This window comes from Cyrtonyx montezumae, unplaced genomic scaffold (assembly GCF_038088225.1).
Source record: "Cyrtonyx montezumae isolate F1298 unplaced genomic scaffold, pur_monq_1.0 scaffold_11, whole genome shotgun sequence".
Lineage (NCBI taxonomy): Eukaryota > Metazoa > Chordata > Aves > Galliformes > Odontophoridae > Cyrtonyx > Cyrtonyx montezumae.
The window spans coordinates 10235141-10252179 of NW_027071837.1; the positions used below are offsets into that span (position 1 = coordinate 10235141).

Consider the following 17039-nt stretch of genomic DNA (forward strand, 5'->3'; position numbering starts at 1 on the left):
ATCCAGCCAGTCCTACCCAGCTCCCACTCACTATTTTAGTCACCTCTCTTCGTGACACCGATGAACTGCTTTGTCTTGGTGGGCAGTTCCCTTAAGCCTCACTTCGTACTGCAGACCTAATGTGTTGTTTTAGCACTTTCATGAAGTGTGCCCCAGGTGCCTGTGCTTCATGGGCACTTGTAACCCCTGCAAGATACACATGGGCCAGAGGAGCCCAGGCACAACCTCACCACTTCATGCTTCCTAAAACCCCACTAACTTCACAACCTCGTGCAGCAGACCTCAGCTGATAGGAGCATCCCTTGGGCTGGATCTGGGCTCCAGACCTCAGGATCTGGGCCACCTGCTAGCGTGGGGGGACGGAGCTGGGAAATACCCATGGCAGCCCTGCATCGCCTCCCAGCACAGCCTGTGGCTGTTTATACATTCCTTTTGTCGAAGACCTGGCAACCAGCTTTTAATCCTAGCCCAGTGTGAATTAATTTTGGAGTAAGCTTTTGTATCGAGCGCTTTCCTAAGATGTAGCTGTATTACATCTCCTGCTCTCCCTTCATCCACTAATTCGCTAATTCTATCAAAAACAAGCATATGCTTTTCTGACACACAGCTTCCACAATGAAACAGAGCAGTGGAATAAAGGGCTTCATTTACTCATGGAAACAAGTTATCTGAGGCTTGATCTTGTCCTCGCTGAGGTCAGAAACAAAATACCCATTGACTTCCACGTGAGCTAACTTGGACCTTGTGGTCTGCTCTGGGGTTTGAGCCTGATCCTGCCTGAATGCTCGCTGGAGCTGGGGCTGCCAGGGTGTCATCCTCCCCACTCTCTGACATCAGAGACTGCTGGAAAGAAAAATGACTTGTGCCACAAATAGCACGATTGAGTCACTTTGCTACAGGATCAGCTCAAAGGAGGGGGAAGTGGCTGGTGAGAAGGTGGAAGGAGAAGGAGCAGAGCTGTGCTATCGTGCTTGGGCAAAAACAAACAAGCGGGCTGACAAAGGTTAAAAAAAAGAACCAACAGAAATGGCCTCCTTCAGCTTTCTTCTATCAGGACAACTTCATTTTAAAATCATTCCAAAAATGCAAGAGAAGACAAGACTGGGCTTTACCCTACAGGAGGGACCTGCACTTCCCTTACTGTTTGCAGGGCAAGTGTAGGTGCACGTGTACAAAGATACAGAGAGCACAGGTGAATGTTCAGCTTGTTTTCTTACCTGCTCACACCTGCTGTGCACGTGGTTTTGTATTTTTGAATACGTTCACAATTCTTTGCACCTGCAAAACTGCACCCAGTGCTCCTGTGGTCAGCAAAACCACAGCTGCAGGAGTCAGTCCAGACTGTAATCCCTAAAGGAAGCATGGTCTGTAATACTATGAATAATTTTTGAGGGACTTCAGGCATTCAGGGTACCTGGCTTGTCCCCCAGTACCCCAGAGCCTTCAGGTCAGCCACCCTAGCCAGAGGCACAGCCCAAGAACAGCAGTTGCAATTGCTCGCTGTTTCATTTTTGCAGTCACAGTTTTCTCCAGGGGCAAGAGAGAAGCTTCCAGGAAAACCAGCCAAAAGTTAAAACAACACAGGCAGTTCTTACTATGGCCCTGGAAATAACAGGGGCAAACAGCTGTCATTTTCTTTCTTTGGGCCCGGATGTGGTTTTCCTCAGCTCACCCATTTACGCAGGTGCTGGGAGGGAGCCCAGCTCCCCTGCCCATGCTGCAGGGCCCTGCAGGAGGATAAGGGCAGGAACAGTGCTGGAGGTGCTCACGCAGCATCCTAGCCCTGCAAATCCTCTGTGGACTTCCACTGCTCATCACCTGTGCGGCAGGGTTCACACTGTTCACTCTTGGAGCTGATAAAAATATTCCAGATAACAGCATCTCTGCTTCTTTTGCTGTGCAGGTGCATGCTAAGGTTTCCTACCAGCCTGGGGGAGGCAGCTTTGCACTCAGGTGGGCTGGCTCAGCAGCTCCAATTTCACAGCACTCTGTGCCCCCTCCTTCACAACAGGATGGAGTTCATGCTCCTACATACCCTGAATCAAAGCATATCTTTGCCCACTCCACTCTTCATACTTAATTTAAAGAAACAGGAAAATGTGGGGTAGACAGCTGGGTGAGTGCTAAAATCCTTTTGGTGAGTGAGTAAAGTTCAAAGCAGTATCAGCCAAGCAACACCACTGGCCCAAGGTCAAGAGATGGATGCTCCTGGGAAAGGAGAGGTGGAATTGGTGGAGGCTCACAGTTGAACTTAGCCCATCTTTTGTTGCCTCAGAAGAGCAAGAGGCATCATCAGGACAGTAAAGTGCAAACATCACAACACCTACTCCAGCCTGCTCCTTACCACCAGCAGTCACTGCTTCTCTTTTGGCTTCACAGAGCCCTGCCATACAGAAACACTAGGTACAGTCACCCCATTGTCCCTAGTAGGACAATACTCTGCTTTGCTGTGCCCACACCCAGCCCCACTCTCTCAGAATCAGCCCTGCTACTTAAAAAGGAGGACATCATCATAAAAAAGTCAGACTTTGCCTCAAAGCACGAGGCAGTAGAAGAGCTGATACTGTAAATGGGGAGGGTGGGTGTACGCTCTTTGAAAGAGAAAGGTCCTTCCTCCCCCTCTGCTGCACTGGGATGTAAGCCCAGAGCTGCTATCACAATCATTTGTGAATGTGGAGGCAGGTCTAAAAGCCAGCTGTGAATTTCGGTAGTCAAAAAAGGAAAAAAGAAAAAGGAAAAAAAAAAAAAAAGAACCACAACAGAAAAAAAAAAAAAAACCCAGAAAAAAAACCCAACAACCATGCAACACAAAAAAAAACACCCACAAAAAACCAAAGTGAACAGCTCAAAGCAGACAAGTACAGGGTTGGGGAAGTCATTGCCTAGTTCTCAGCTACAGCATCCAGAACTGTGCCACACTTCTACTTACAGCTGCAGACTTCCCTTTTAGCCCCTACCTGCCCTGGCATCTCCACAGATCCAGGTAACACAGCAAGTCAGCCTTTGCCACCTTCGCTACACTCAATTCTGTGGACAGCCAACACAAATCTGTTTCAGACACCACAAAAAGCCTCCTCGATGACCATTCCCCTACTCAATATCAACGTTCAAAGCACAATCATCAAAATTGTTCTGATTAAGAGACCTTTGTTTAAAATGGTACAAAAACATTTCTTATATTTCATAGTCAAAAATGACTGAAGTGATTTGAGTCAAATGCTACAGAAGTTAGATACTGGGGTAAGGAATTCTCATCTCCTTAAGCCAAATTGATAGAAAATTATTAGCAACTGAAAACGAGTGTTTCAAATGGAAGTGAATGCACTGAATGACAGTAACCTGAAAAGCACAGAACCAACTCTTCCCATCTCCAACACTTGTCCATAGCAGTAAGGGGGAACTTTGGAGGTCTGAAGGAAACAATTTTCAGCTTAGAGAAAGAGCAGATGCTTAAACCTGTGCAGCACCTGAGTATGGTCTGGATCCCTGTCTGTTCCTAAAGAAAATACCAGAATATCATTCGAGTGGGGGAAATTTAGATGAGAAGTCATTCACAAACTCCACCACAATCCCCCTGGCACCTACCTCAGGCCGTACAGGACAGTCCCATCAGGATGGAGCCGAATCATGCGATTCTTCACTGTCACCCCATGCAGAAAGGACTTCTTGTCATTCAGGAAATAGGTGTCTGGCAGCCACAGCTGGTCAGCCACCCTGTTGTCCAGGGTCAGGTTGAGAGGAAGGTCATTATATGCCAGGCGTTTGTCCCGCCAGCTCTGCTGGAAGTACATGGTGATGGTGTAGTCCTAGGAGAGAAACATACAGGGACATAACTCAGACCCTCTCTGCTGCCACTGCTGGGTCTCCACCTTTGCTGTCATCCAGATGCTTCTTTCAGAGCCACCACCAGCTGGGGAAGGCTGTGTCTTCTTCTGGAAAAATGAAAACAAGGCAGTTGCTAAAAGCCACTTCCAGACTGAGCAGAAATTCAGGAGGTTCCCAAAGGGCACGTGGAAAATCTCACCTCTAGGCCAAGGATTCAAAGTCAGCCCAGGCCAACCGTGGCAAGCTATTAGCGCCTGCCTTGTTGTATGAGCAAAGTTGGGAGCTCATAGTGATTCTCAGAGAGGGACATATGTGGAGGAAATCTGTCACCAGTGGAGCATGATTGACTGGGTGAGGGGCAGTGCCCTAGCCATCCCCAGCCACCAAAATGCCATACACATCTCCTGCTCCTTTCCTCTCCAACTGCACAAAGCTGAAGCTTAAAACAGCAGCTCTGTTAAGATTTGTCTAAAGGGTAGGGAGAGATGTTTTGTGGCCCACAGCCGTAGCCTTGCAGAAATGACTTTGGGTGCTCCACAGTAACTGTATATGCTGGGGAGGCCCCGAGGCACCATGATCAGCTTATTCACCAAGACATACGCAGTATTGTGGCACTGTGCTGAAAGAATAATTATTTCCTTTCAGATAAATGAGTAGTACAGGAAGGGGTCTTGTATGAAATGACAAAATATTCTCTCAACAGCTCTTAAATAGGCCAGGAGCCAGATTTTTATGGGTAACCAGCTAACAAGATGTAGATTAGGAAGTGGGCAGGGGAAACCACGTGCACAATCTTACAGAAACCAGTAACTTTTCACAAGTCCCTAAATAAAAAGCATTCTGCAAATGCATGCAAATGAACTGCTGGGGTCAGAGAGATGTTTCTTCCTAAACAGATCCTGACAGCACCACAGGAACCCTCTGGTTCATGCAAGTTTGCATGAGGGGCATTTCTGCTCTGCAGGGGTGGGTGGGCTGGTGAGGACCTTGCTTCTGCACTGACATCTGAGCTGAGCGCAGAGGCATCCTGCCTGCCCAACTTCTCCCACTTATTTTACTCAAAGCCAAGTTTGATTAGCACCTCTGAAAACAAGCTCCAATGATCCCACTGATAGGCACGCTGGGGTTTGAGAGCCTAACTCTGATTCAGAAATCTAGACCCACATGCATATCCAAAGATCATGGAGTGAATTTGTGGTGTTTGGATACAAAAGCTATTTCTGCCACCTTTGTATTATATTTTAAGGAAGAAAAAAAAAATCAGTGCCAGCTTTCTGGCCTAGAATTGTTTTGCTTTGATTTTTAAAGGACTGAACTCTTGCTTCCCAATCCACCTCTCATTCTGATGAGACCCTGCTAAAAGAAAATGTCTCCCTGCTTACCTCTCCCCGTGGCTGAGGAAAGGCAAGACCTGTGTTGGAAGGAGCGTGCACCTGCCCAGCCACCCTGCAGCCTGGTGTCTGTCTGGGGAGGAGAGGCAAAAGAAGAGCAGCCTGCTCCTCATCAGAGGCTCAGTGCAAGTGGCACTGCAGATATCTTAGGAAACTGTTCAATGTGAATTTAGATTTCAGTTTTGGGAAAAGGCTAGCTGGCATGCAGGAACAGGGCTTCTGAAGGATATGTGTGTTCAGAAGTAAAATATCCTTCTCTTCCATCTGCAAGCCTCTCTACTCAGTTATCACAAGATCTCTTGGTTTGCCCACAAGTCCTGACATGATACAGCTCAGGTGCTGCCACAACCCTGTCACTTAGGAAGGACCCCTGTGCTGTCCACCCTGCCTCTCAAAGTGGACCTCACAGCCCAGCTGTGCTGGGCACTGCAGCTCCATCCCACCCTTCTCAAAGCTGAGGTGGTACCTGAGCTTGCTGAAAGCTTCTCAGCACCATCATCCCCATGGGACCCCCTTCACTTCCATCCACTCGCTCTGCTCGGCCTAGCTCCAGGCAAGCTGTCAGCCCTAAGCCCCCTCTCTCTCAAGCTTTGCAGAAGCTTTGCTCTCTCCATCTTCTCCCACTTCCCATGTAATGCACACACAAAGCAGAGGTGAGAGCAGCGTGTGGAGCTGGCGGACGTTCCAGAGCTGCCTCCCTGCAAGGAGGGCAGCACATGTTGAGGCCACCAAAAGCCCCAGAGAATGTAGAGGAGCTTATCTGAGGGCCTCACATGTTAAAATGACAGTGCATCCTACCAGCTAATGAGGACAGGGCTGTTGGTGTACATCTCCAGACAACAGAGTGGGACTGATAGCTCAACTTTTCTGATGCAGCAGAGACCTCAAACCAAAGACAATTTAAGAGGACTTGAACAGGAAAAGGCTGGAATGTGGAAACAGAAGGGTTAGGGGTGGAGGAAGGTATCTCCTGCAGAACCCGAGAGGTGACAAATGCAGAGAAGCATGAGGGTCTCCCAGTTTTCCCAGCTAATGAGTAATTGTAACCCTCCGCTACTTCAGTGCACAGAAATACACCCTCTTTTATAAACATAATGGTTACTGAGCAGTATACAAATAGCTAAATGAACAAAAGAAAAAAAAAAAAAGAACGCAGTAGAAAGGCTCTGACTGAAACAGGAAGCAGCAAGGGAGGAAAAATATTGCACAGATTAAATACTAAATACTAAACAGAGACTTACGATGACAGTATCTGATTTTCTGCAGCGGGTTACTGTAGATGAACAGACTGAAGGTGAAGTAATGAAAATAACTTTCCACAGAAGCGATGGAACTTGTTACAGAAGCACGAGGTCAGGTGCTTAATGGCATTTTGGAAGGCCCAGGCATGATGTGGAGAAAACAGTCCTCCAGGTCATAAAAGGGAGGGACTAACATACCAAGAAAGGAGAACAGCCCAAGGATACAAAGCAAGGCTGAAGATCCAGCTCCAACACACAGACACCACAAGCATCCCTCGTGGGCAGGCTGCTCATAAACCCTCAGCACAGCTCCTGGCAGATGTGGATCATTGGAAGGTTGGGTCAGATTGGTTTCCTCTGTGCTGTGACCTATACAGTCCCCAGTATAAAACCTGACCAGAGGCAAAAGTGTGCATTCTTGTTGCAGGCTACAGTAGACTCAAAAGCCAGAATTAGAAATTGAAGGAATACTACATGCAAAAGAGTCAAATCTTTGCTTAGAATACAGTATTTCTGGCAGTGTCTCCTGTGCCCTTCAGTGTCTGGTATCCTTCTGGGGGAGCTTTGAAAGCGAAGGCAACAATTCCAGACAGCCAGTGGAGGATACATTTCACCAAGAACTTGACAGGTACTGGAAGCAATGAGGGGAATAAAAGCCACTTACCTCCATCACTAGATGTGCCACTTAATTTTTGTCCCCCGATTCCACCCCTGACTCCTAACTTTGACAAAACACCTCCCTTTGGAGAAGTGACCAAATAAAAGTCCTACCCCATGTAAGTAAATGACATATGGTCTCCTTGTCCAAGATCATAAAAGAACATTAGGAAAGCCAAGATGCTCCAGAAAGAGAGAGAAAAATGGAACATCTGACTTAGTAAAAACCAAGCTGCCACTGCCAGAGACTAATGAACAGTTTGTTGGCTTCAACTTCTTTGATGATTAAACACCAGCTCCTGTTCCCATCATTCCTGGGAGAGAAATTAAAGGACAAAATAGTCTTCCAGTATATTTTATTTTAAGGAGAGGGTAGGGGAAGGAGACAATGTGCCTGCAATCTTTTGCAAAGAAACACAGCAGTGTAAAAAGCACAAGAAAATATATGAAGGACAGAGCAAGATGGCCACAGTTCTTAGCAAGCTTGTTGAAGAAAATTGCTTTGCCCTTACAATGGATTGTCCATTTCCATGCAGATAAGACAAATCGAAGGGTTCCACATCTTAAAAAGCACCAGTTAATCTGACATTAGTAAAGACATGATAGCAATCTTTCTTTCTCCGAGATAGTCTGTTTTAGACTCTCACCTTTGCCTAGGGCAGGGGGCAGCAGCTCTTGTACTTATTGTGCTTTTCATAGGAAGAGTATTCTGCCAAAATCCTGCTTTTAATTTATCTTCTGGTGCAAGCCAGTGCCCAATTTACAAGCCTGAATTTCTGCACGACAACTGCTATACATAAAGTGACGACTATTTTAGATATTGTCCTTCGCTCTGTTCTTCAGCTTAGAAGGTGAGAAATCGAAAATCTATTTCCATCACCCCTAATTTTGAATAACCAAATATTCCCAGATTTGGGTGACAGGAGGACCATGTTGTACCTGCAGTATCTCTGTCAATCATGCAAGAGAAATAATGTGTTTGCTTCTAGGACAGGCTCTGTGCACCTCTGTGCGGCAGGTCTTTGTGATCTTGAACTCATTTTTCTTAGGACCTTGGCAGAACTTTGCATGGAGATGTTTCCCCTCACCAATCTGATCTACTTTTGTAGTAATTTGCATGTGTTTAATTGCTGAATGCATGTCCAGAAACTGGGACATATCAGCTGTATTCTCAACAACTAGAGGTGTGCAAGTGAAGTGTCATCTTGTTGCCCTATTTCTCTCCTGTCACGCTCCATCTCTGTAGCACCTGTACTGGTGCTAGTCCTGCATTATGTTAGTATGCTACACACTGCTGCTCATTTTGCACACACACAACCAGCAGCAGTACAGCACTGGTGGCTGTATCCCATTTCTTCACCCGGCTTCCCCCAGCCCATCTACTTGTACTTCCTAGGCATCACCCTTACTACCTTGCAGCATGTCACCAGTGCCCTGCTGCATACACATTCAGGCATATCTAACACAGCCATTAAAGCTCAAATATATGTATTTAATAATCATTTGTATCCAATTAAATAACTAGCCTATTAAGCTAAATTGAATTTGAGCGAGACATTTAAAAGTGACTAGTGAAGGTACAGGTTTCTTAAGCCTCAGAAGGATGAGGGAAGAGCACTGGATTATGCCAAGGAAAAGGTGAAGCTGGAAGACCAGTGATGCTCCCTAAACTCTTTCAAAGGTGCTTCACAGCTTCTGCATGCACCTTCAGAGAATTTTCGTTTTACAGTGACTTTCTTACCTCTTGCTTGCTGAGAGCTGCTCTATTCAAGTGGTCAACACTCATTATGCTTTCTAGCAGGAACAACATGGTAGCAGTAAAATGCAATTTCACTAAAACATTCCCAGAACTCTTAATTCCTCTGGGCTATTACTTTTTAAAGAATTAATATTATTTTTAATGAAATGTCCTCTTCATTGTCTTGTCAAGAGTCTTATTGGACACCAATGTAGTCAACCCGTATTCCAGACAGGAGAGTTTCTGAAGGATTTCAGATAGATGCCAACTGCCAGAGACTATAGGGAGGGAAGGGAGGAATGGCAAGGAGAAAAGGATTCTTCTAAATCCTTCAAGGGACTAAGAAGCCCACTGGGATTAGGTACTCTAGAAAACACTTCTGTGTCTCTTTCATCTCAGTCAATGGTAATTCTGTAGGATACTTTGGATGCTTTAATCTGTGTCCCATTTTCTCTTGCCAATAAAATCAAGACAGTGATGCTAACTTGTCACCATGTTGCAGTTTGGGATCCTATATCTCTAGGCAAGTGCTAAGTGTGCAGTGCACAGAAACTGCTTTATTTTTTTTTCCCTGAGAAAATAAAACTTTGTGTTAAACAGAGTTTATAATTTGCTGGGGCATTCAAGACCAAAAGTACAGTTTAGGGCTGCATGGATAGGGAATCGTGGTATGAATGAAGGAATACTACTGCGTTTGTTACATGGCAGAATAAAATGTTGTATATATAGTTCTGAGCATCAAAACCATGGCTCTTTCTGCATTATCAAGGCATGCTGTGCTTGAAAGACAGTTTTAACTTAGAGAAAGAAGAGTTGTTATTCCATGGTCAAAAAAAAAAAAAAAAACTGCCGCAAAGATGTTATTTCCCTGGAGGTAGCTGGAAGCAAACAAATATTTTAAATGATGTAAGACAACTAGCATGTCCTGGGTGGAATAATTGCCACAACTCAGTTGGCAACTCGGTGCAGAGTGGCGTGACCAAAAGGTTCCAAGGTAGAGCTAATTTCATTTAGAAAGCACAAGAGTTTGATCACATAGAGAAGGTAACTGGGAGTAGGCAGAGATGATGTGGAATCAGACACAGAAGATGCAGAATATTTTTCTGGCAACATGGGTCAGTTAGGCAAAGTGGGGAGTATCCTAAAGGGAGAGGATGGCAGCCTGTAGTTTGAAAAACAAGGCTTGCTTTTCACCAGGCCCAAGAAAACTTTTGCAAATTATTGCACTCAAAACACCAGAACTTCTGCACACACAGGCCCATTTCTATATCTGGCATGATTTGACATGAGTACTCTTCTTAGCTGTATCTGTGACCTCTATGCTGGCAGATTGCCTAAGAAAAAAAAAGCTAGTAGTCACTTGTGGTGTGGGCAGAGAACTGTACAGTCACTGTGGGACAACTGCAAGGTAGAAGAATACCAACTGATAACCCATTCCTGGCAACATCTCGGGTGCTGACCAGATGGGGTATCACACCTCCAGCCCACCTTTGCTTCCAGTCATGCCCTTGATTGTGCCTGGGCAAAGCCAAAGGCACCAGGCTGACCATCAGCAGCACACATTATATGGCCTACGCTATCATTCTCTCACTTCAGCAATCCAAGTCCTGGCTGCAGGAGCATAAATCTGATGGATGGGTGCAGTGTAGTTAACTGACGATAGCCTTCAAAATGCAGCTTATGAAACACTCCTGATCCTGCTGAAAAAGTCAAGTTTATTACAGGATGCGTGAGGCAAAAAACAGATTTCAGCAGGCTATAGAGGTCTACAAGCAAGCAGACTTGGACTTCACGGCCAACTGGATGGCAAAGAACAAGCTGCAGTCCTTGTCCATGCTGAATGAGTGCTCTCTGCAGTACCAGGACCAACAGTCCTGGAGCCAAGGAGCTCTATTTGCAGAGCTGGCTGAAAGTTGTTGGCAGGGAGCCCATGTGAGCTCGGTAAATAAAGTATCCAGATAATAAAAATACCCAAAGGCACTGTTTAATTTTTCTGAGGGTTCTGATACAGCCAGCAATATTGTGAGGGAGCAGAAATCTTGCAGACAGGAACAGGAGCATAGGGCAAAGCCGACCTTCCAGAAGAGAGGAACAAAAGACACCTGGTTGATATGATGGCACTCAGCCTCTAGAGCTAAATTCCCATATTCATTTACAAGGGAGAAGAAGATCAGCATTCAGGAACTAAACTGGGACTCAGGAAAACCAGAATCATACTGGAGCTGGTGTGTTGGAGACTTTCAAGTCTGCTTGAACCTCAGTTGAAAACTCATGATGAATAAAAGGGTCAGTACTTTGTGTATCCATGACCTAGGAATGCAAAGTGTACAGGAAGGGAGATGAAAGGCACAAGCTGCTTTCTCCTGCAGTCACAATGACGTAAAAGGAGATTCTGTGGCAGCAGGTTGCTGCAGTGGAAGAAGGAGATGAAGTCCAACTTGCAAGATGTAAACAAGTTTGGGTTTGCTTTCCTTTTCACTTGAGCCTCAGGTGGGAGCTCACAGCATCCTGCAAAGATGGAAGTGAGAGATGTATAGGAGTGCACACCCCAGCCTGGTGTCCCACTGCTCCCTGGCAGAATGAAGGCAGCCAGCTGCATAAGCCCTGCAGGCAGTGGTGTGGAAGGCAGCAGAGGCTGTAGGGTCCCATCTTTCACTTCTTTCTCTACCAGTTTTCTGTCTGGAGATGCCCCATGAGTCTGCTTGTGCCAGGACAACAGAGACTGCCTGCATTTCATCCCACATGCATGCACTACCTCCTTTCCCATAATGATCCCTTTCATCTGACTAGAAGGCCTTTCTGGATCTACAAACAGCTCAGCAGATCCTTTCCCTTTCACCATCATTTTTCCTTGAATGTTCATTTTTCTCTGTAGCCTAGCAACTCTGCACAGACTCAGAATATTAACAGCTCCTGTCCCCACACACAATCTTCTCCAGAGGCCTGAAAAATGTGATAGCAGAAAGGCTGAGAGTGGTAGGAGAGAACACGAGAGATGCAGGGAGCACGCAGGGAGCCTATATCAGCATTCAGAAACAGCAAAGCTATTCAACTGTCGTATCTGCCACCTTCACTCAACATGTACATAACATATAGAGCTATATATAGCCCCATTTATTTACATATTCAAATAGCAATATGACACGCATGCCCTTGTATTCAGAGCTAGGTTCTATATCAAGGTGCTGGCACTCTAGCGCACGTACACTCTATTGCTGCATGCTATAAATATATATATATATGACAAGATGTCAGCAGGTCAGATCCTCAAGATCTAATACAGTTTTCAATCAACCAGATGAAGCTTTCGCTTGTGGGAAGATACTTCTGCAGCAATCTTCTCCAATGCTGCAGCACTGCTACTGAAACAGGTGGCCATTTGGAACATTGTTCTCAAATGCAGACAGCTTTTTTAATATATATAAATATATATAAAGGCTGTGGGAGTTCTGCTTGTAATATAAAAGCTGAAGCAGGAAAAAATCATCCGGGACAGCCTTCTGCATAAACAATTCTAACTACTACAGGAATGCCAGAGTGCAAGCTGAAGTGGTTCATACCACTGCCATACAACGCTGACATGTTCAGATCTAAAGATAACTTGGCTTGTTCAGGAACAGATGGAGCACTGCAATACATAGCACTGTTCAGCTGAAAGCATGCTGCAAACCATATAGCCATGGACTCTCATCCTCTCCAATATGATTTTTTTCCTGCTGTGGGGTGGAGTCATCTATGAAATGCAGAGTGAACACAAGTCCCTTCAGTGAGAGCACAAAATATTCTCATGCAGGAATCACCCATCGAGCCAGCCATCTGAACTCATTCTCAGTCCTGGAAGTGGGGTTGACTAAGCCCTCCTGAGGCTCAGACCTGTGATACTGGAGGACTTGCATCATGGAAAGATGCAGAGTGGGGATGTGTAAATGCTTATTCTCAATAAGCAGCACCACCACTTCTTATTAGTGCTGGAAATTCCAGGATTTGGTCTAGGAATCAACCAGTCCATCCAACTGCTTGCCCATATCCAAGCTATTCCAGTTGCACAGTTGCACAGATAACAGTCTTGCTGCATACCCTCCCATTAGTTTATCCTGTGAATGCTACAGAATTTCTAGGAGGAAATCAGCATGGTAGAATAGAAAGCCTCAGGGGGAAGGAGTCATACTCTTGCTCAGCAGCTCCCAGTTTTTCTTCAGCTGAGAGCTTATTTCAGCAAGTCTTCCACAGCTCATTATCAATTGATCTATGTCCATGGTAAAATCATGCAATTCAGCCAACAAAAGCATTTCATTGAAGAACATCATTAATGACCAAGATATTAGACCCTTTCAGCACAAACACAGGGGACTCCTTTCTAGGGGATGCTATAAAGCTTTCCCCCACTCACATGGGTACAGCTCCAGGCAGGACTGATGCTTCACCAGACCCCCCTCTGCTACACACACCTCAAATCCATGGGACCTCTGTCTCAGAAGGAGTTGCTGGCTCCCTGTGCAGGTCCTAGCTTTCTTCTAGCCATTGCATTTGAAAAAACAGCATGGTGATCTTTGGGTTGTTACTTAGCAACGTGACTCTGCGGTATAGTGAATTCACTGGGCTGTCTCTAGAGGTAGCCAACATCAAGGCCAAGGATGTGGGGAGAATTCTGTCACTGGAATAGGATAATTTTCAAAATATTATGGAAGATAGATGAGATTTTTCCCTTCTACGAGTTGCCATAAATACAGTAAATATTGACGTATGAGTCACACTGACCAATTTTCTAGTTTTTAACCCAGGCCAATCTCTTTGTACCCAATTTCATAACCAAAAATGTGGAGTATATCAGGCTTTTTCACAGTGGTTTGCTTTCTTCTTAACTACTTTGTGCAAGATCACCACCCTGTTGTGGGAGGATCGTGTTTTGGGGCAGGAATGGGAACACTAATTGTTTGAATTTCAGCAGTCACTCCCACATCTCATCACACAGAAGTCCCCTGAGACTCAATGCTTTACTTGCCTCCATGCACTAAGTTAGTCTAAGAGCTGCCCAAAAGGACTTGGGGGGTATTGGTGGATAGCAAGCTAGATGTGAGCCAGCAATGTCCAGAAAACCAACCATATCCTGGGCTGCATCAAAAGCAGCTCAGTGAGCAGGTTGAGGGAGGAAATCCTGTCCCTCTACTCTGCACTGTGAAACATCACCTGGAGTGCTGTTCAGATGTGGAATGCTCAGTACAGGAGAGATGTGGACCTCTTGGAGCATGTCCAGAGTAGGGCCACAAAAGAGATCTGAGGGATGGGACACCTCCCTGCAAGGACATGCTGAGAGCTGGGGCTGTGCAGCCTGCAGAAGAAAAGGCTCTGGGGAGACCCAAATGATTGTATTATTTAATTCCATGTCTTTCAGCACAATCAGTAGGATTTCTGTTAGAGTGTGGTGTGAGCAGATATCCATAAACAACTGCTGGCCTTTCAAACAGTATCAGTGCTGGTAAGTCACCTTGAGACCCAGCAGTCCATTATGGGATAACAGCTGGAAGAACAGGCAAAGCAACATAAGGTCTAGAAATAGCAGAGAAGATGGGTTCCTACTATGGACTAGATGTTTTCACTCCTCTTCTACAACTGTATTTCTTCAAGCAACTCACTGGCATTAGAAAAAAATCATCAGGGTGCTGCTGCTTCCTTTCAGCTAGCCACAGGGTTGTGTGTTTATGCAGAAGTTACTTTCTATTGTTGAAGAAACGTGAGAAAGCCACCCCGGTGACTGACAGCAGCCTGCACAGGATACCGCTCACAGGCATAGAGCAGGACCTTCCTTCTCATTCCCTTTTAACTCTTTCCTTCAGGAGAATACCATTTCATATGTACAGAACTGCCACTGTTTGATTTTCCAAGCAAGCAGCCACCCAGTGCATTACAGCCCTGCACGCAAGTGACAATTGCTGCATGACCTAAGTGGTACTGAGGCAATCTTTTGGCAGAGGAAGGCACAGATCATTGCCAGCTCTGAAGAAATCTACCATCTCAGCCACATGCTTGCAGTATCGCAGTTTAAATCACAGCACACAAAATCCCCTAGCACATGGAATAAAGCATAACTCCTATTTGTCCATACCAGCACAAAATCTGGGTACATCAGAGCTGTACCATTCTTATGCTACACTATAGGAATTTGGCCCTTTTTCAGCACCTCTGCATCCTTCAGCATCCTCTGCTAGGTGCAGCAGTACCATCCCAGGAGCCTACAGCAATCCAACAGGACTGCAGCCCCTGCAGTACTATTGCAGCACACCACTCATTAAGCTCAGCACCAAAGATGCACCTTTACTGTGTTTTGTCAGTCTTCAATATTCAGCAACCTTAAATACGAGGACGTAGCATACTCACACACTCATTTAGACATATGCGAAGAGAATAGGAAGTAGTATAACATACATAGTAGAAATCTCTCCTTAAAAACTTGAGTTTTAAAAGTCAAGACATCCGTATCAATGGAAAATCCTCTCCAGGTGTATATTGTGTTTCCTGCCTGCTATTGCAGATATACAGATAGTCCACTGGAAAGGGCTTAGACACCAAGAGGTGTGCCCATGTACTCAGTAGCCTACGAAGCTTCTGCCTTTCATACAAAGTCTATCCATCTACACACTGCCTTCTTTCAACAGCCATGCTTCAGCATACATCAGTATCAAACATGTATTAATGTGTGTGGGTTATATTGATATGGGATTAGCTAGGCTACAAAGCCAGGACAGATCCCTCTGAAATTCCTCTCCAAAAGCTATTTCAGACATGGCAGATAGGTTAAATATTTGACATTTTTGACCCTTGATGGTGGCATAATGTTGTAGGATGATCTTTTCTGGGCAAGAACAGCCTTACACAACTGTAGTGAAAATGCTAAATCACAGCTTGAATCAGTGGTGGAGCACCTGGTGGGAAGGCAGGACCAACACAGAGGAGCTCAGGTGCATGCAATAAACCCAAGTGAGTGGAAGGGGTGGGTCCAGCATCCATTCCTTCTCAGACCTCATTTAAAGGTTGGCAGTGGAGGTAAGGGTATCCCTTGCTGGATGTCTCTGTGTACCTATGTTATTCTGAAGGTAAGTAGCTACATTTTTTCCTCTTTTTTGTGTCTACAGCTGTTGTGTCTGAGTGAATTCTCACTTGCTGCAGCTTGGGATCCTGTTGCACTGCTGTCTTGTTGTGCTTTCCGTTGTGTTACAACACCCAATCCACATTCTTCTTGGGTTAAAAGGAAATTCAAAACACTTGCAGCTCGTAGCTTTCCAGGGGCACATATTACATTCCTCTTGACTGGGGGAACTTATTTTCCTAACAAGACAACTTGGTTTCTTAGATTTCAATTGATCTTCAAGAACTTGGGAGGAGGCATCATGTTTGCTATTTTCCTGTAATTCCCCAAGTAATCAACCAGATGCTGGCACTCCCTTCAAACAGCAGTGTGGCAAGAGGTAATGACAAAGGAGTAGGGAGTAGAGGGCAATGAAGTAAAATATTGAGGTTAGTATTGCCAAGCATCCTGCACCAACTGCTGACCTGTCTGCGCTGCAGACTATTGCCCAGCGAAATGTATCACCAATCCCACAAATGTCACTGCTTTAACACCTTGTATATCCCTGCGAACAGTTCTTCATGGAAGCCTTGCTTCTTATGCTAGCCCTCTACAATAATCCTCTTGTAACTTTTCAACTTGTCACCAGGTTTATAAAACTTTAAAGCTAGTGCTATAACAAACTGAAACAATGTTATTGCAGATGTAGGAGAGCATCTCAGGATGAATAAATTATAGGAGCCACAAAGAAATCATAACAACAGTGGCTGCATGCTCTGCAGATACACAGGGGGAGCAGGTTTAGGACTGTACAGTTCATAGGGCAGGAAAATTGAGGCATTGTGAAGGGTAACCATCTCTCCTAAATGCATGCAATGTTTCTGGTTGTTTTACTTACTGAAATAGTTCATGAATGCTTGAAGGGAGTATTAACTTTCTAGTACTAGGAAAAATACATCCCTGGAGATGAGTGAGGCAAGGTTGCAGGTGGAAATAACAGCCCCCACTCCCACCCTGCAGCAAGTGCTGCTTCCCAGAATAGGTCCCTTCTCAGCTGTGTGCTGGAAGGGCATGCAGGGGAAGGCTTCCAGCTCCTGGAGCAGTTGGTGCTTGATACCATCAGG

The 17039-nt window shown here is 45.3% G+C and overlaps 1 protein-coding gene across 1 annotated transcript in view; it reads right to left on the bottom strand.

Annotated features, from left to right (window-relative positions):
* The window catches only part of LOC136044288 (gamma-aminobutyric acid receptor subunit beta-4), a 63838-nt gene that overhangs the window by 17560 nt on the left and 29239 nt on the right, over positions 1–17039 (bottom strand). The window contains exon 4 of the mRNA XM_065729528.1: positions 3586–3806. Within this exon, the coding sequence (XP_065585600.1) occupies positions 3586–3806 (221 nt within the window). The remainder of the gene's footprint in view (positions 1–3585; positions 3807–17039) is intronic.